At 44.3% G+C, this 19,135-nt stretch overlaps 1 protein-coding gene across 1 annotated transcript in view; it reads right to left on the minus strand.

Moving 5' to 3' along the window:
* Window positions 1-18,354, minus strand: part of LOC106564016 (guanine nucleotide-binding protein subunit alpha-12-like) — a 35,829-nt gene extending 17,475 nt beyond the window's left edge. Inside the window, exons 1-2 of the mRNA XM_045690585.2 lie at window positions 17,358-18,354; window positions 5,811-6,026 (exon numbers count right to left, since the gene is read on the minus strand). Coding sequence (XP_045546541.1) covers window positions 5,811-6,026; window positions 17,358-17,675 — 534 coding nt within the window. The 5' untranslated portion in view covers window positions 17,676-18,354. The remainder of the gene's footprint in view (window positions 1-5,810; window positions 6,027-17,357) is intronic.
* Between the last annotated feature and the right edge of the window lie 781 nt (window positions 18,355-19,135).

The following is a 19,135-nucleotide window of genomic DNA, read 5'->3' on the forward strand; positions in this document are numbered from 1 at the left end:
CTAACCCACATCCTCTCCCTTCACCTGCTCTGGTGTACTACTAACCCACATCCTCTCCCTTCACCTGCTCTGGTGTACTACTAACCCACATCCTCTCCCTTCACCTGCTCTGGTGTACTACTAACCCACATCTCTCCCTTCACCTGCTCTGGTGTACTACTAACCCACATCCTCTCCCTTCACCTGCTCTGGTGTACTACTAACCCACATCTAGTCCTATAACCTAACTCACCATGTTAAGACAGACTGGTCCATCATGATATAGTCCTATAACCTATCTCACCATGTTAAGACAGACTGGTCCATCATGATATAGTCCTATAACCTAACTCACCATGTTAAGACAGACTGGTCCATCATGATATAGTCCTATAACCTAACTCACCATGTTAAGACAGACTGGTCCATCATGATATAGTCCTATAACCTAACTCACCATGTTAAGACAGACTGGTCCATCATGATATAGTCCTATAACCTATCTCACCATGTTAAGACAGACTGGTCCATCATGATATAGTCCTATAACCTAATTCACCATGTTAAGACAGACTGGTCCATCATGATATAGTCCTATAACCTAACTCACCATGTTAAGACAGACTGGTCCATCATGATATAGTCCTATAACCTAACTCACCATGTTAAGACAGACTGGTCCATCATGATATAGTCCTATAACCTAACTCACCATGTTAAGACAGACTGGTCCATCATGATATAGTCCTATAACCTAACTCACCATGTTAAGACAGACTGGTCCATCATGATATAGTCCTATAACCTAACTCACCATGTTAAGACAGACTGGTCCATCATGATATAGTCCTATAACCTAACTCACCATGTTAAGACAGACTGGTCCATCATGATATAGTCCTATAACCTAACTCACCATGTTAAGACAGACTGGTCCATCATGATATAGTCCTATAACCTAATTCACCATGTTAAGACAGACTGGTCCATCATGATATAGTCCTATAACCTAACTCACCATGTTAAGACAGACTGGTCCATCATGATATAGTCCTATAACCTAACTCACCATGTTAAGACAGACTGGTCCATCATGATATAGTCCTATAACCTAACTCACCATGTTAAGACAGACTGGTCCATCATGATATAGTCCTATAACCTAACTCACCATGTTAAGACAGACTGGTCCATCATGATATAGTCCTATAACCTAACTCACCATGTTAAGACAGACTGGTCCATCATGATATAGTCCTATAACCTAACTCACCATGTTAAGACAGACTGGTCCATCATGATATAGTCCTATAACCTAACTCACCATGTTAAGACAGACTGGTCCATCATGATATAGTCCTATAACCTAACTCACCATGTTAAGACAGACTGGTCCATCATGATATAGTCCTATAACCTATCTCACCATGTTAAGACAGACTGGTCCATCATGATATAGTCCTATAACCTAACTCACCATGTTAAGACAGACTGGTCCATCATGATATAGTCCTATAACCTAACTCACCATGTTAAGACAGACTGGTCCATCATGATATAGTTCTATAACCTAACTCACCATGTTAAGACAGACTGGTCCATCATGATATAGTCCTATAACCTATCTCACCATGTTAAGACAGACTGGTCCATCATGATATAGTCCTATAACCTATCTCACCATGTTAAGACAGACTGGTCCATCATGATATAGTCCTATAACCTATCTCACCATGTTAAGACAGACTGGTCCATCATGATATAGTCCTATAACCTAATTCACCATGTTAAGACAGACTGGTCCATCATGATATAGTCCTATAACCTAACTCACCATGTTAAGACAGACTGGTCCATCATGATATAGTCCTATAACCTAACTCACCATGTTAAGACAGACTGGTCCATCATGATATAGTCCTATAACCTATCTCACCATGTTAAGACAGACCGGTCCATCATGATATAGTCCTATAACCTATCTCACCATGTTAAGACAGAATGGTCCATCATGATATAGTCCTATAACCTATCTCACCATGTTAAGACAGACTGGTCCATCATGATATAGTCCTATAACCTATCTCACCATGTTAAGACAGACTGGTCCATCATGATATAGTCCTATAACCTATCTCACCATGTTAAGACAGAATGGTCCATCATGATATAGTCCTGTAACCTAACTCACCATGTTAAGACAGCCCTCATGAGACAGTCATTGGTCCATCATGTGCCACACAGACAGACACACAAAAACCTGTTCTGCTCCTCCACCAGAGAGGAATATTAGAAAATATTTGTCATTGCCTGCACATAGCCTCTACCCAGGCTTTAAACAATACCATCTGATTATATAGCCTCTACCCAGGCTTTAAACAATACTATCTGATTATATAGCCTCTACCCAGGCTTTAAACAATACCATCTGATTATATAGCCTCTACCCAGGCTTTAAACAATACTATCTGATTATATAGCCTCTACCCAGGCTTTCAACAATACTATCTGATTATATAGCCTCTACCCAGGCTTTAAACAATACTATCTGATTATATAGCCTCTACCCAGGCTTTAAACAATACTATCTGATTATATAGCCTCTACCCAGGCTTTAAACAATACCATCTGATTATATAGCCTCTACCCAGGCTTTAAACAATACTATCTGATTATATAGCCTCTACCCAGGCTTTCAACAATACTATCTGATTATATAGCCTCTACCCAGGCTTTAAACAATACTATCTGATTATATAGCCTCTACCCAGGCTTTAAACAATACTATCTGATTATATAGCCTCTACCCAGGCTTTCAACAATACTATCTGATTATATAGCCTCTACCCAGGCTTTAAACAATACTATCTGATTATAGCCTCTACCCAGGCTTTCATCAATACTATCTGATTATATAGCCTCTACCCAGGCTTTAAACAATACTATCTGATTATATAGCCTCTACCCAGGCTTTCAACAATACTATCTGATTATATAGCCTCTACCCAGGCTTTAAACAATACTATCTGATTATATAGCCTCTACCCAGGCTTTAAACAATACTATCTGATTATATAGCCTCTACCCAGGCTTTAAACAATACTATCTGATTATATAGCCTCTACCCAGGCTTTAAACAATACTATCTGATTATATAGCCTCTACCCAGGCTTTCAACAATACTATCTGATTATATAGCCTCTACCCAGGCTTTAAACAATACTATCTGATTATATTGCCTCTACCCAGGCTTTCAACAATACTATCTGATTATATAGCCTCTACCCAGGCTTTCAACAATACTATCTGATTATATAGCCTCTACCCAGGCTTTCAACAATACTATCTGATTATATAGCCTCTACCCAGGCTTTAAACAATACTATCTGATTATATAGCCTCTACCCAGGCTTTAAACAATACTATCTGATTATATAGCCTCTACCCAGGCTTTAAACAATACTATCTGATTATATAGCCTCTACCCAGGCTTTAAACAATACTATCTGATTATATAGCCTCTACCCAGCCTTGTTATCACCTAGCAACATACAAACCTACACACACTACACTACACACACTACACTACATACTACACACACTACACACTACACTACACACATTACACAATACACTACACACGACACACTACACACGACACATACTACACTACATACTACACACACTACACTACATACTACACACACTACACACTACACACACTACACACTACATACCACACACACTACACACTACACACACTACACTACACACTCTACACATTCTACACACTACACACTACACAAACTACACATTCTACACACTACACACTCTACACACTACACTACACACTCTACACACACTACACTACAAACTACACACTCTACACACTACACACTCTACACACTACACACACTACACTACACACTCTACACACACTACACTACACACACTACACAAACGACACACTCTACACTCTACACACTCTACACACACTACACACTCTACACACACTACACACACTACACTTCACACTACACTACCCACACTACACACTACACTACACACATTACACAATACACTACACACGACACAAGCTACACTTCACACTACACTACCCACACTACACACTACACACTACACTACACACATTACACAATACACTACACACGACACACTACACACGACACATACTACACTAGATACTACACACACTACACTACATACTACACACACTACACACTACACACACTACACACTACATACCACACACACTACACACTACACCCGACACACACTACACTACACTACACACTACACACTCTACACATTCTACACACTACACAAACTACACATTCTACACACACTACACGACACACTCTACACACACTACACTACAAACTACACACTCTACACACACTACACACTCTACACACTACACTACACACTCTACACACACTACACTACACACTACACACACTACACAAACGACACACTCTACACTCTACACACACTACACACTACACACACTACACTTCACACTACCCACACTACACACTACACTCTACACACTCAAATACACTCTTAAAAAAAGTGGTCCAAAAGGGTTCTTCGGCTGTCTCCAAGGAAGAACCCTTTTTGGTTCCAGGTAGAACCCTCTGTGGAACACGGAACCCAAAACGGTTCAACTTGGAACCAAAAAGGGTTCTTCAAAGGGTTCTCCTATGGGGACAGTCGAAGAATCCTTTTAGGTTCTAGATAGAACCTTTTTTTTGTCAAAGCGTGTTCTCAGTTTGTAAACAATGAACTCTTTTGAACGTTGAATGCAGCTCTAACTTATCTGGAGTTGAAGACCAGGGAGAGACTGTAACATAATAACAACACACACAGTCTCTCTCTGACACAAACAAATGAGTCTGTGATTTTCTGTCTCTGACACGGCTGTCGTGTGTGTGTAGCTGTGTTTGTGTGTGTGTCTGTAGCTGTGTGTGTGTGTCTGTATATCTCTGTGTGTGTATATCTCTGTGTGTGTGTGTGTGTAGCTGTGTGTGTATGTGTGTGTGTGTAGCTGTGTGTGTGTGTGTGTGTGTCTCTGTGTGTCTGTATCTCTGTGTGTGTCTGTAGCTGTGTGTGTGTGTCTGTATATCTCTGTGTGTGTATATCTCTCTGTGTGTGTGTGTGTAGCTGTGTGTGTGTGTGTATCTCTGTGTGTCTGTATCTGTGTGTGTCTGTATCTGTGTGTGTCTGTAGCTCTGTGTGTGTGTGTGTGTGTGTGTGTGTGTGTGTGTGTGTGTGTGTGTGTGTGTGTGTGTATCTCTGTGTGTGTGTGTGTGTGTGTATCTGTGTGTGTGTCTGTATCTCTGTGTGTCTGTAGCTGTGTGTGTGTGTGTGTATCTGTGTGTGTGTCTGTATCTCTGTGTGTCTGTAGCTGTGTGTGTGTGTGTGTGTGTCTGTAGCTGTGTGTGTGTGTGTGTGTGTCTGTAGATTTAGATGCACTATTGTAAAGTGGTTGTTCCACTGGATATCATAAGGTGAATGCACCATTTTGTAAGTCGCTCTGGATAAGAGCGTCTGCTAAATGACTTAAATGTAAATGTAAAATGTAGCTGTGTGTGTGTGTGTGTGTGTGTGTGTCTGTGTGTGTGTGTGTGTGTGTGTGTGTGTGTGTGTGTGTGTGTGTGTGTGTGTGTGTGTGTGTGTGTGTGTGTGTGTGTGTGTGTGTGTGTGTGTGTGTGTGAGTGTGTGTGTGTGTGTGTGTGTGAGTGTGTGTGTGTGTGTGTGTGTGTGTGTGTGTGTGTGTGTGTGTGTGTGTGTATCTCTGTAAGACTCACCAGTTGAAACTCACTGCGTCGTGCGTAGGCGTCCTGTATCCCAGAATCCCTCCACAGAGCATCCAGCGCCAGACCATAAAGCTGGAATTCTATTGGTTCTACCGCCACTCCACCACGCCCCTCAAATGACATCACAAACATGCCGTGCTTCTCGTTTTCAGAGTTCTGCCACCGAATCCCCAGCTTGTCCCGTGCATCCACCAATACACGCATCCCCTATAGAACAATATATACATTAATATATACATCCACCAATACACGCATCCCCATAGAACAATATATACATTAATATACCCACCCACCAATACACGCATCCCCTATAGAACAATATATACATTAATATATACATCCACCAATACACGCATCCCCATAGAACAATATATACATTAATATATACATCCCTAATACACGCATCCCCTATAGAACAATATATACATTAATATATACATCCTGCAATACACGCATCCCCTGTAGAACAATATACATTAATATATACATCCACCAATACACGCATCCCCTATAGAACAATATATACATTAATATATACATCCTCCAATACACGCATCCCCTATAGAACAATATATACATTAATATATACATCCACCAATACACGCATCCCCTGTAGAACAATATATACATTAATATATACATCCACCAATACACGCATCCCCTATAGAACAATATATACATTAATATATACATCCCTAATACACGCATCCCCTATAGAACAATATATACATTAATATATACATCCTCCAATACACGCATCCCCTATAGAACAATATATACATTAATATATACATCCACCAATACACGCATCCCCTATAGAACAATATATACATTAATATATACATCCACCAATACACGCATCCCTTATAGAACAATATATACATTAATATATACATCCTCCAATACACGCATCCCTTATAGAGAGAGACGGCGTTGGATACATACACTCACTCAAGTACAAAATTTGCTCTTTTGAGCCTCAAGCAGTGTTACAGTGTATGTATCTACAACCAGTATTACAGTGTATGTATCTACAACCAGTATTACAGTGTATGTATCTACAACCAGTATTACAGTGTATGTATCTACAGCCAGTGTTACAGTGTATGTATCTACAACCAGTATTACAGTGTATGTATCTACAACCAGTATTACAGTGTATCTATCTACAGCCAGTGTTACAGTGTATGTATCTACAACCAGTATTACAGTGTATCTATCTACAGCCAGTGTTACAGTGTATGTATCTACAACCAGTGTTACAGTGTATGTATCTACAACCAGTGTTACAGTGTATGTATCTACAACCAGTATTACAGTGTATCTATCTGCAGCCAGTATTACAGTGTATGTATCTATATACAACCAGTATTACAGTGTATGTATCTATCTACAGCCAGTATTACAGTGTATGAATCTACAGCCAGTATTACAGGGTATGTATCTATCTACAGCCAGTATTACAGTGTATCTATCTACAGCCAGTATTACAGTGTATGTATCTATCTACAGCCAGTATTACAGTGTATGTATCTATCTGCAGCCAGTATTACAGTGTATGTATCTATCTACAGCCAGTATTACAGTGTATGTATCTATCTACAACCAGTATTACAATGTATCTATCTATCTACAGCCAGTATTACAGTGTATGTATCTACAGCCAGTATTACAGTGTATGTATCTACAGCCAGTATTACAGTGTCACGTCCTGACCAATATTTAGGTATTATTTCTATTATATTTGGTCAGGACGTGGCAGAGGTATATTTGTTTTGTATTATGGGGTTTTGTGTGTGGTGTAGTGGGGTGTATTAGTTTGGTATAGGTTCTAGGTTTGTTTTTCTATGTGTAGTTTTGGGTGCTGGACTCTCAATTGGAGGCAGGTGTTTCGAGTTGCCTCTGATTGGGAGTCCCATAAGTAGGTGTGTGTTTGTTTGGTTTTCGTGGGTAGTTGTTTTTGCACTGCGTGTTGTGTGCCTGCAAAACTGTTCCTGTCGTGTATATTGTTTTCCAGTGGATGCGTTACTCCTTTTTTGAATTAAAACATGAGCATCCATATTCCCGCTGCAGTTTGGTCTATTCAACACGGCTCTTTTTGTGACAGAACTACCCACCACCAAAGGACCAAGCAGCGGAGAAGAGGACAGAGGCAAGTGAGGGAGGAATGTTGGAGGCAGCCCCAAGAATTTTTTAGGGGGGGGCACAAGGGCTATTTGGCGGGGCGAGATTACAGCCCCAGGCCAGCTCCCCGTACCCTTGTAGGGCAGACTGGACAGGTCCCGTGCTTTGGGGTTGGGGCTGTGGTGAGGCCTGGGATTTTCAGGCCGGTAGGCAAGGTACCAGCGCCCCGCATGTGCCAGGGCGAAGTAGGCATCGAGCCGGAAGGGGTGATGCCAACCCTGCGCTCAAGACCGCCAGTGCGCCCTTTCGGTCCGGTGTTTCCCGCCAGACGCACTAGCATGGAGGTGCGTGTCTCCAGGCTGGCACGTCCTATACCAGCCCCACGCATCAGGAGTCTAGTGTGTCAACCCAGCCTCGCCAGTCAACAGTCACCAGAGCTGCCCGCCAGTCAACAGTCGTCAGTGCTGCCCGCCAGTCAACCATCACCAGAGCTGCCCGCCAGTCAACAGTCGTCAGAGCTGCCCGCCAGTCAACAGTCGTCAGAGCTGCCCGCCAGTCAACAGTCGTCAGAGCTGCCCGCCAGTCAACAGTCGTCAGAGCTGCCCGCCAGTCAACAGTCGTCAGAGCTGCCCGCCAGTCAACAGTCGTCAGAGCTGCCCGCCAGTCAACAGTCGTCAGAGAGGTCAGACTGCCCTGAACTGTCGGAGAGGTCAGACTGCCCTGAACTGCCGGAGTGGCCACACTGCCCTGAACTGCCGGAGTGGCCAGACTGCCCTGAACTGCCGGAGTGGCCAGACTGCCCTGAACTGCCAGAGTGGCCAGACTGCCCTGAACTGCCAGAGTGGCCAGACTGCCCTGAACTGCCAGAGTGGCCAGACTGCCCTGAACTGCCAGAGTGGCCAGACTGCCCTGAACTGCCAGAGTGGCCAGACTGCCCTGAACTGCCAGAGTGGCCAGACTGCCCTGAACTGCCAGAGTGGCCAGACTGCCCTGAACTGCCAGAGTGGCCAGACTGCCCTGAACTGCCAGGGTGGCCAGACTGCCCTGAACTGCCAGAGTGGCCAGACTGCCCTGAACTGCCAGGGTGGCCAGACTGCCCTGAACTGCCAGAGTGGCCAGACTGCCCTGAACTGCCAGGGTGGCCAGACTGCCCTGAACTGCCAGGGTGGCCAGACTGCCCTGAACTGCCAGGGTGGCCAGACTGCCCTGAACTGCCAGGGTGGCCAGACTGCCCTGAACTGCCAAGGTGGCCAGACTGCCCTGAACTGCCAGAGGTGCCCGCCTGCCCGGATCTGCCAGGGTGCCCTGCCTGTCAGGATCGGCCAGAGTGGCCCTCCTGTCCTCCGGCCCAGCCCGAGTGGCCCTCCTGTCCTCCGGCCCAGCCCGAGGGGCCCTCCTGCTCTCCGGCCCAGCCCGAGGGGCCCTCCTGCTCTCCGGCCCAGCCCGAGGGGCCCTCCTGCTCTCCGGCCCAGCCCGAGGGGCCCTCCTGCTCTCCGGCCCAGCCCGAGGGGCCCTCCTGCTCTCCGGCCCAGCCCGAGGGGCCCTCCTGCTCTCCGGCCCAGCCCGAGGGGCCCTCCTGTCCCCCGGCCCAGCCCGAGGGGCCCTCCTGTCCTCCGGCCCAGCCCGAGGGGTCCGTCTGCCTGGCGCAGCTATCGGCTCCACCGAAGTGGGCGACGCCGAGGGTGGAGCAGGGTCCACGTCCTGCACCGGAGCCACCTCCAGGATAGGTGGGTTGGGGAGGGAGGGTGTAGCACAGTGCCGTCGTTGACGGCAGCCACCCTCCCTTCCCTCCCTTATTGTTTAGGGGGTATTGCTTTTTGGTTTTGTTGGGGTAATGGGGATTTTTTGTGTTTTCTTTTAAGGTGCATTCCGGGGTCTGCACCTTTAGGGGGGGTAATGTCACGTCCTGACCAATATTTAGGTATTATTTCTATTATATTTGGTCAGGACGTGGCAGAGGTATATTTGTTTTGTATTATGGGGTTTTGTGTGTGGTGTAGTGGGGTGTATTAGTTTGGTATAGGTTCTAGGTTTGTTTTTCTATGTGTAGTTTTGGGTGCTGGACTCTCAATTGGAGGCAGGTGTTTCTAGTTGCCTCTGATTGGGAGTCCCATAAGTAGGTGTGTGTTTGTTTGGTTTTCGTGGGTAGTTGTTTTTGCACTGCGTGTTGTGTGCCTGCAAAACTGTTCCTGTCGTGTATATTGTTTTCCAGTGGATGCGTTACTCCTTTTTTAAATTAAAACATGAGCATCCATATTCCCGCTGCAGTTTGGTCTATTCAACACGGCTCTTTTTGTGACATACAGGGTATGTATCTATCTACAGCCAGTATTAGAGTGTATGTATCTATCTACAACCAGTATTACAGTGTATGTATCTACAGCCAGTATTACAGTGTATGTATCTACAGCCAGTATTACAGGGTATGTATCTACAACCAGTATTACAGTGTATCTATCTACAGCCAGTGTTACAGTGTATGTATCTATCTACAGCCAGTATTACAGTGTATGTATCTATCTACAACCAGTAGTACAATGTATGTATCTATCTACAGCCAGTATTACAGTGTATGTATCTACAGCCAGTATTACAGTGTATGTATCTATCTACAGCCAGTATTACAGTGTATGTATCTACAGCCAGTATTACAGGGTATGTATCTACAGCCAGTATTACAGGGTATGTATCTATCTACAGCCAGTATTACAGTGTATGTATCTACAGCCAGTATTACAGCGTATGTATCTATCTACAGCCAGTATTACAGCATATGTATCTATCTACAACCAGTATTACAGTATATGTATCTATCTACAGCCAGTATTACAGTGTATGTATCTATCTACAACCAGTATTACAGTGTATGTATCTATCTACAGCCAATATTACAGTGTATGTATCTACAGCCAGTGTTACAGTGTATGTATCTATCTACAACCAGTATTACAGGGTATGTATCTATCTACAACCAGTATTACAGTGTATGTATCTATCTACAACCAGTATTACAGGGTATGTATCTATCTACAGCCAGTATTACAGTGTATGTATCTATCTACAACCAGTATTACAGTGTATCTATCTACAGCCAGTATTACAGTGTATGTATCTATCTGCAACCAGTATTACAGTGTATGTATCTATCTACAACCAGTATTACAGGGTATGTATCTATCTACAACCAGTATTACAGTGTATGTATCTATCTGCAACCAGAATTACAGTGTATGTATCTATCTACAGCCAGTATTACAGTGTATGTATCTATCTACAACCAGTATTACAGTGTATCTATCTACAGCCAGTATTACAGTGTATGTATCTATCTGCAACCAGTATTACAGTGTATGTATCTATCTACAACCAGTATTGCAGGGTATGTATCTATCTACAGCCAGTATTACAGTGTATGTATCTATCTGCAACCAGTATTACAGTGTATGTATCTATCTACAGCCAGTATTACAGTGTATGTATCTATCTACAACCAGTATTACAGGGTATGTATCTATCTACAACAGTGTTACAGTGTATGTATCTATCTACAGCCAGTATTACAGTGTATGTATCTATCTACAACCAGTATTACAGTGTATGTATCTACAGCCAGTATTACAGTGTTACCTAAAGGGGAAAACTCTAGAACGTTGATAGTATTACCTAAAGGGGGAAAACTCTAGAACGTTGATAGTGTTACCTAAAGGGGGAAAACTCTAGAACGTTGACAGTGTTACCTAAAGGGGAAAACTCTAGAACGTTGACAGTGTTACCTAAAGGGGAAAACTCTAGAACGTTGACAGTGTTACCTAAAAGGGGAAAACTCTAGAACGTTGACAGTGTTACCTAAAGGGGAAAACTCTAGAACGTTGACAGTGTTACCTAAAGGGGGAAAACTCTAGAACGTTGATAGTGTTACCTAAAGGGGGAAAACTCTAGAACGTAGACAGTGTTACCTAAAGGGGGAAAACTCTAGAACGTTGACAGTGTTACCTAAAGGGGAAAACTCTAGAACGTTGACAGTGTTACCTAAAGGGGAAAACTCTAGAACGTTGACAGTGTTACCTAAAAGGGGAAAACTCTAGAACGTTGACAGTGTTACCTAAAGGGGAAAACTCTAGAACGTTGACAGTGTTACCTAAAGGGGAAAACTCTAGAACGTTGACAGTGTTACCTAAAGGGGTAAAACTCTAGAACGTTGACAGTGTTACCTAAAGGGGAAAACTCTAGAACGTTGACAGTGTTACCTAAAGGGGGAAAACTCTAGAATGTTGACAGTGTTACCTAAAGGGGGAAAACTCTAGAACGTTGACAGTGTTACCTAAAGGGGGAAAACTCTAGAACGTTGATAGTGTTACCTAAAGGGAGGAAACTCTAGAACGTTGATAGTGTCACCTAAAGGGGGAAAACTCTAGAACGTTGATAGTGTTACCTAAAGGGAGAAAACTCTAGAACATTGATAGTGTTACCTAAAGGGGGAAAACTCTAGAACGTTGACAGTGTTAACTAAAGGGGAAAACTCTAGAACGTTGATAGTGTTACCTAAAGGGGGAAAACTCTAGAACGTTGATAGTGTTACCTAAAGGGGGAAAACTCTAGAACGTTGATAGTGTTACCTAAAGGGGGAAAACTCTAGAACGTTGATAGTGTTACCGAAAGGGGGAAAACTGTAGAACGTTGAGTGAAGTTCAATCTCGTGCTTCTCTGCGCGGGGCTGATATTTATTCTGCAGAGTCCCGGGGTGCTGCAGCTTAGAGGGAACATTGGGTACAGCAGAAGCTTCTCCAGTTAAACCCAGTAGATTCAGATAATGGATTAAATCATATAGACCCCGACCCATTCTCTCTGTCTCGCTCTCTCTTCACCAGCAGACAAACAGTCTGACCGTGTGTGTGTGTGTGTGTGTGTGTGTGTGTGTGTCAGACATGTGTGATCCATTAAGACCCCAGTAATTAAACAGTAGCTTTAAAAAATATATATGATGTTGTTAGATGTCTTTTTATAAATGTGTGTGTGTGTGTGTGTGTGTGTGTGTGTGTGTGTGTGTGTGTGTGTGTGTGTGTGTGTGTGTGTGTGTGTGTGTGTGTGTGTGTGTGTGTGTGTGTGTGTGTGTGTGTGTGTGAGCAGTGGTGTAAAGTACTTGAGTAAAAATACTTTAAAGTACTACTTAAGTTGTTTTTGGGGGTATCTGTACTTTACTATTTTTATTTTCGACAACTTTTACTTCACTACATTCCTAAAGAAAATATTGAACGTTTTAGTCCATACATTTTCCCTGACACCCAAAAGTATTTTCAAATGCTTAGCAGGGCAGGAAAATGGTCCAATTTACGCACTTATCAAGAGAACATCCCTGGTCATCACTACTGCCTCTGATCTGGTGGACCCACTAAACAGAGAACATCCCTGGTCATCCCTACTGCCTCTGATCTGGTGGACCCACTAAACAGAGAACATCCCTGGTCATCCCTACTGCCTCTGATCTGGTAGACTCACTAAACAGAGAACATCCCTGGTCATCCCTACTGCCTCTGATCTGGTGGACCCACTAAACAGAGAACATCCCTGGTCATCCCTACTGCCTCTGATCTGGTGGACTCACTAAACAGAGAACATCCCTGGTCATCCCTACTGCCTCTGATCTGGTGGACTCACTAAACAGAGAACATCCCTGGTCATCCCTACTGCCTCTGATCTGGAGGACTCACTAAACAGAGAACATCCCTGGTCATCCCTACTGCCTCTGATCTGGCGGACTCACTAAACAGAGAACATCCCTGGTCATCCCTACTGCTTCTGATCTGGCGGACTCACTAAACAGAGAACATCCCTGGTCATCCCTACTGCCTCTGATCTGGAGGACTCACTAAACAGAGACCATCCCTGGTCATCCCTACTGCCTCTGATCTGGTGGACCCACTAAACAGAGAACATCCCTGGTCATCCCTACTGCCTCTGATCTGGTGGACTCACTAAACAGAGAACATCCCTGGTCATCCCTACTGCCTCTGATCTGGAGGACTCACTAAACAGAGAACATCCCTGGTCATCCCTACTGCCTCTGATCTGGAGGACACACTAAACAGAGAACATCCCTGGTCATCCCTACTGCCTCTGATCTGGAGGACTCACTAAACAGAGAACATCCCTGGTCATCCCTACTGCCTCTGATCTGGAGGACTCACTAAACAGAGAACATCCCTGGTCATCCCTACTGCCTCTGATCTGGAGGACTCACTAAACAGAGAACATCCCTGGCCATCCCTACTGCCTCTGATCTGGTGGACCCACTAAACAGAGAACATCCCTGGTCATCCCTACTGCCTCTGATCTGGAGGACTCACTAAACAGATAACATCCCTGGTCATCCCTACTGCCTCTGATCTGGAGGACTCACTAAACAGAGAACATCCCTGGTCATCCCTACTGCCTCTGATCTGGTGGACCCACTAAACAGAGAACATCCCTGGTCATCCCTACTACCTCTGATCTGGTGGACCCACTAAACAGAGAACATCCCTGGTCATCCCTACTACCTCTGATCTGGTGGACCCACTAAACAGAGAACATCCCTGGTCATCCCTACTGCCTCTGATCTGGAGGACTCACTAAACAGAGAACATCCCTGGTCATCCCTACTGCCTCTGATCTGGAGGACCCACTAAACAGAGAACATCCCTGGTCATCCCTACTGCCTCTGATCTGGAGGACTCACTAAACATCACATGCTTCATCTGTAACTGATGTCTGAGTGTTGGAGTGGCTATCTGTAAATAAACCATTCACAAAGTATGACAATTGGAAACTTTTTCTAGCTCTCTGTGTGTGTGTGTGTGTGTGTGTGTGGTGTGTGTGTGAGAGAGAGGTGTGTGTGTGTGTGTGTGTGTGAGGTGTGTGTGTGTGTGTGTGTGTGTGTGTGTGTGTGTGTGTGTGTGTGTGTGTGTGTGTGTGTGTGTGTGTGAGAGAGAGAGAGAGGTGTGTGTGTGTGTGTGTGTGAGGGGTGAGGTGTGTGAGGTGTGTGAGGTGTGTGAGGTGTGTGTGTGTGTGTGTGTGTGTGTGTGTGTGTGTGTGTGTGTGTGTGTGTGTGTGTGAGAGAGAGGTGTGTGTGTGTGTGTGTGTGAGGTGTGTGTGTGTGTGTGTGAGAGAGAGGTGTGTGTGTGTGTGTGTGTGAGGTGTGTGTGTGTGTGTGTGTGTGTGTGTGTGTGTGTGTGTGTGTGTGTGTGTGTGTGTGTGTGTGAGAGAGGTGTGTGTGTGTGTGTGTGTGTGTGTGTGTGTGTGTGTGTGTGTGTGTGTGTGTGTGTGTGTGTGTGTGTGTGTGTGAGAGAGAGGTGTGTGTGTGTGTGTGTGTGTGTGTGAGTGTGTGTGTGTGTGTGTGTGTGTGTGTGTGTGTGTGTGTGTGTGTGTGTGTGTGTGTGTGTGTGTGTGTGTGTGTGTGTGTGTGTGAGAGAGAGGTGTGTGTGTGTGTGTGTGTGTGTGTGTGTGTGTGTGTGTGTGTGTGTGTGTGTGTGTGTGTGTGTGTGTGTGTGTGTGTGTGTGTGTGTGTGTGTGTGTGTGTGTGTGTGAGAGAGAGGTGTGTGTGTGTGTGTGAGGTGTGTGTGTGTGTGTGTGTGTGTGTGTGTGTGTGTGTGTGTGTGTGTGTGTGTGTGTGTGTGTGTGTGTGTGTGTGTGTGTGTGAGTATCAGAGAAAGAGAGAGAAACTAGTAGTCACTTCCTCACTACCGTGACACACACACACACACTCATACGTGTTCGGCCACACATACACATCTAAGTCTGTTGGCTGATGCCACGTTCACATGCTGGTCAGAACTAGGAAACTCTTGACATTTGAGATTTGCTTAGAAAGTGGGTTCAAATCCGAGTTCTGACATGTGTGTGAACGTGGCATCAGAGCCAGACGTGAGTCACTCTGTCGTAGTTAATGTGTCATAGTTAGGTACAAAGTGTACGTCTGGTCTGCATGGGACCACTGATCCATTAGATACAAACCTAACCACTGATCTAAAACCAGTTTTACTTAGTGTGTACATCTGACACCACTGATCTAAAACCAGTTTTACTTAGTGTGTACATCTGACACCGCTGATCTAAAACCAGTTTTACTTAGTGTGTACATCTGACACCGCTGATCTAAAACCAGTTTTACTTAGTGTGTACATCTGACACCGCTGATCTAAAACCAGTTTTACTTAGTGTGTACATCTGACACCGCTGATCTAAAACCAGTTTTACTTAGTGTGTACATCTGACACCGCTGATCTAAAACCAGTTTTACTTAGTGTGTACATCTGACACCGCTGATCTAAAACCAGTTTTACTTAGTGTGTACTTCTGACACCGCTGATCTAAAACCAGTTTTACTTTGTGTTTACCTGACACCACTGATCTAGGACCAATTTTCCCTGCCCCAGTCCTACCCATTCTATAGAGAGGGAAATGCACAAACGGACCTAATATCCAATGTTTTGTCAATGAGAGTAGAAGCTGACTTGGGATCAGTGTCCAGGTGACAAACTCCATATACAGTAGAGAATAATAGGGTAGAAGCTGACTTGGGATCAGTTTCCAGGACACAAACTCCATATACAGTAGAGCATAATAGGGTAGAAGCTGACTTGGGATCAGTTTCCAGGAGACAAACTCCATATACAGTAGAGAATAATAGGGTAGAAGCTGACTTGGGATCAGTTTCCAGGAGACAAACTCCATATACAGTAGAGAATAATAGGGTAGAAGCTGACTTGGGATCAGTTTCCAGGAGACAAACTCCATATACAGTAGAGAATAATAGGGTAGAAGCTGACTTGGGATCAGTGTCCAGGTGACAAACTCCATATACAGTAGAGAATAATAGGGTAGAAGCTGACTTGGGATCAGTTTCCAGGAGACAAACTCCATATACAGTAGAGCATAATAGGGTAGAAGCTGACTTGGGATCAGTTTCCAGGAGACAAACTCCATATACAGTAGAGAATAATAGGGTAGAAGCTGACTTGGGATCAGTTTCCAGGAGACAAACTCCATATACAGTAGAGAATAATAGGGTAGAAGCTGACTTGGGATCAGTTTCCAGGAGACAAACTCCATATACAGTAGAGCATAATAGGGTAGAAGCTGACTTGGGATCAGTTTCCAGGAGACAAACTCCATATACAGTAGAGAATAATAGGGTAGAAGCTGACTTGGGCCTAATATCCAACGTATTGTCAATGAGATCAACACTCAGAACTTTAGCTTTTGAATTGAACTAACTAGGATGGGCCTCTGCCTAATGCGTGTCAATACAGCGCACGGAGAATTGATTGAATAAAGTAGTTTTCCCTTGGAGAAATGCCATGCTACAATAACATAGGCCTGTTCACTGCATGACTCACAATGGTTATAACTCTTATCTAAAGTATTTCTATTGGCTACCTTTATGATATTCTCAAAGATTGTGTCCCGGAAGTCGAGTAGAGCTTTCTTGTCGAACTCTTTCCCATTAATAATCCTCATCTGTTTGAGGAAGGTCGATTTGCCGCTCTCTCCAGCACCGAGGAGAAGGATCTTCACTAGCCGCCTCACAGCACGCCTCTCTCGGGCAAGCATGGCATCAATCTCCCGGCTCTTCCGCCGAGCCTCTCGCTCCTGGACCGCGTCCCTTTCCCGGATCCTGTCCTTGCTGCCGCCCGCCTCTCGGGTGGCCTCGGCCGGCAGCAGGCAGCGGCTCAGGCTCCGCACAACTCCCGACATGGTCCGTTTTTAACCAACCAACCCACCAAACTTCAGCAGAACCTTTTCATAATACGAGAAGAGTCCAGCCCATTCAATAGGCTACGGTTCGATTATACCATTTTACTAGTAGCAGGGTTATCCGACTTAAATAAAACCTCAGATTGTCTCGTTCCACTCTGAGGAAAAAAAGTGAGAAAATTAGGCTATTTCGATATTCAAATCCTTGACATGATACGAGATAATCCACTCCGCTTTAAAATATTTATTTTAGCCTAGACGTTTAAGTAGCTAGGATTATCAAAATGAAAAATAAGATTTTTTCGTGCATTAAAATAGATCCTGTTTATTTCTTCATTATGCGCCGAGCCGCATAGTTGCGCGAGTTGGAGATACTCCCGTGTCCATTTTGGTTTAAAGTTGGATGTGTTTGTTCTCTTCTCAAATAAAGAACAAGCGAAATGGACAGGGGGAAAAACACAACCACCGCCGTGACAAAAGTCGTCCAACAAGCGTTATAAACTCTGTATAAACGATATCACCGTCCGTGTATCTAGACTAAAGTTTAGCCTACCTAACAAACTAACTTCAGTAAAATAATATCAAATGTTGCCTCGATGTAGATTAGGAGGATTCCCAGGGGATTTCTGAACTTGAGAACACTGACAAAAGGCAAGAGTGGGAGCGAGAGTCTGGCCCAATGATTTATATATACACTAGGTGACTAACAGGGGGTGCTGTTTTGAAGCCACTGAGCCTCCATATTGGCACCCAGCGCTGAAAAAAATATATTTTGGAAGCTATATAAATGCATTTGGCCTCGTAGTGGCCCACACAGAGTTGGGCTGTAGTTGTAGTGGGCTGTTCCATGTCCGCTACATACTGTCTTGGTCTAGTCTAAGACTGCTGCAGCACTACTCCGGACGGCAGATAGGGGGCGACTCAACACCACTCTGTCACTACGTGAGGCGCCTAGAAAGAACACTGGGACGTAGAGCTCAATGTTTTTGATAGAATCATAACAAATGTAATACAATAGAGAATAATAGAGTAGAAGCTGACTTGGGATCAGTGTCCAGGTGATGAACTCCATATACAGTAGAGAATAATAGGGTAGAAGCTGACTTGGGATCAGTGTCCAGGTGATGAGCTCCATATACAGTAGAGAATAATAGAGTAGAAGCTGACTTGGGATCAGTGTCCAGGTGACAAACTCCATATACAGTAGAGAATAATAGGGTAGAAGCTGACTTGGGATCAGTGTCCAGGTGACAAACTCCATATACAGTAGAGAATAATAGAGTAGAAGCTGACTTGGGATCAGTGTCCAGGTGATGAACTCCATATACAGTAGAGAATAATAGAGTAGAAGCTGACTTGGGATCAGTGTCCAGGTGACAAACTCCATCCCCTTCTAGAAGACTTGTTGTGTCTGGAACACTAGTTGTCTCTCCTCCCGTGTCTCAGAACAGGGCTGAACA

Source organism: Salmo salar, chromosome 12 (assembly GCF_965601325.2).
Source record: "Salmo salar chromosome 12, fSalSal1, whole genome shotgun sequence".
Classification (NCBI taxonomy): Eukaryota; Metazoa; Chordata; class Actinopteri; order Salmoniformes; family Salmonidae; genus Salmo; species Salmo salar.